At 45.8% G+C, this 1,215-nt stretch overlaps 1 protein-coding gene across 1 annotated transcript; it reads right to left on the bottom strand.

Annotated features, from left to right (window-relative positions):
• Positions 1-800: 800 nt before the first annotated feature.
• SARC_14279 (hypothetical protein) lies at positions 801-970 on the bottom strand (the record flags this gene model as incomplete). The annotated part of the gene is made up of 1 exon (XM_014291590.1): positions 801-970. A coding segment is annotated over one exon (170 nt), but the record flags the coding sequence as incomplete, so codon positions are not given.
• Between the last annotated feature and the right edge of the window lie 245 nt (positions 971-1,215).

Below are 1,215 nucleotides of genomic sequence, written 5' to 3'. Positions count from 1 at the left end.
AGATAGACATGGGGTGGGATGTATATTTATGTGTGTGTTGGTGGTAGATAGATATGGGTGGGATGTAAATTTATATATATATGTGTGCGTGTTGGTGGTAGATAGATATGGGTTGGTGATCAAAAGTACGTGGGAATGCTATCTGTTTGTGTCGACGACCTGTGACTGCCATAGGCACACTAAGTACCATTGCATTCGCTATCAATATCCGTTCTGTATGTATGTATGTATGTATGCATATATATATGTATGTATGTATGCATGTAAGAGTATATATGTATATATGCATGTATGTATGTACGTATATATATCTGCCTTGGCGCCGGCACTGTGTGCGGTGCTGAGAAAGGGACTGCAGATGTGCTTGTATGTCCAAGCTCTCTCCTTCGCACGAGGTTATAGTGATGGTTCGGGTCTTCGGTTAGAAGTAGGCTTGGTGTTTCAGTATACACTTCCAAGGTGAGTGGGTATGTCATTCAAGCTATCTAACACCAACACACACAGACGCATCGCAGATTAAGACCATGTAGGACCTCTCTGCAGCGCTTCTGCGATACTCTCTCGTCAATACGAACACGCACAATGCCTTGACAGACCAGTGCTAGTTGCTGAGTACGGATGTAATAAACTTTAAAACCCAACTCAATGACAACATCGGAAACTTCATTCATTGAAAACTTCATTCACATACCTTTGCCAGTACGACGGCACACACAGCCTCATAAACCCTACAACCCAACCCAACCCAACTCAACCCAATGAGAACATCGGAAACATCCTTCATCAGAAATTTCACACACCTTTGCTAGTGCGACGGCGCACACCACCTCTCCATGGTAGAGGGTCTTATAAGGCACCAGTTCCGAGGGGGCGGCCTTAATCATGCCAGCGGCTCCCGGGTGCAAGCTTTGCCTGGGCGTGCTATTTGGGTTGTCATGGATACTACTGTGGTGGTGTGGGTGCTCGGGTTCTGTGGCAGGTGAAGAGTGGCGGAGTGTTCAGTAGGTAGACAAGTGCCTGGTACACTCATCCATGGATTTGCGGGAGACAATGCGTGCGTAATCCGTGCCGGTGTACTTGTTTGTGAACAAACTGCTGTATATACCCAGATACACTCTCCCACTCTTTGTTTTGGAATTTGGGTTGTATGTCCATGTACCATCCTAACACACACTTGGATAGCCATTATAATTACATACCATCCCACATCAGATC

This window comes from Sphaeroforma arctica (genome assembly GCF_001186125.1).
Source record: "Sphaeroforma arctica JP610 unplaced genomic scaffold supercont1.4387, whole genome shotgun sequence".
NCBI classification, from domain to species: Eukaryota; class Ichthyosporea; order Ichthyophonida; genus Sphaeroforma; species Sphaeroforma arctica.
This window is presented reverse-complemented; position numbering and strand designations above follow the sequence as displayed.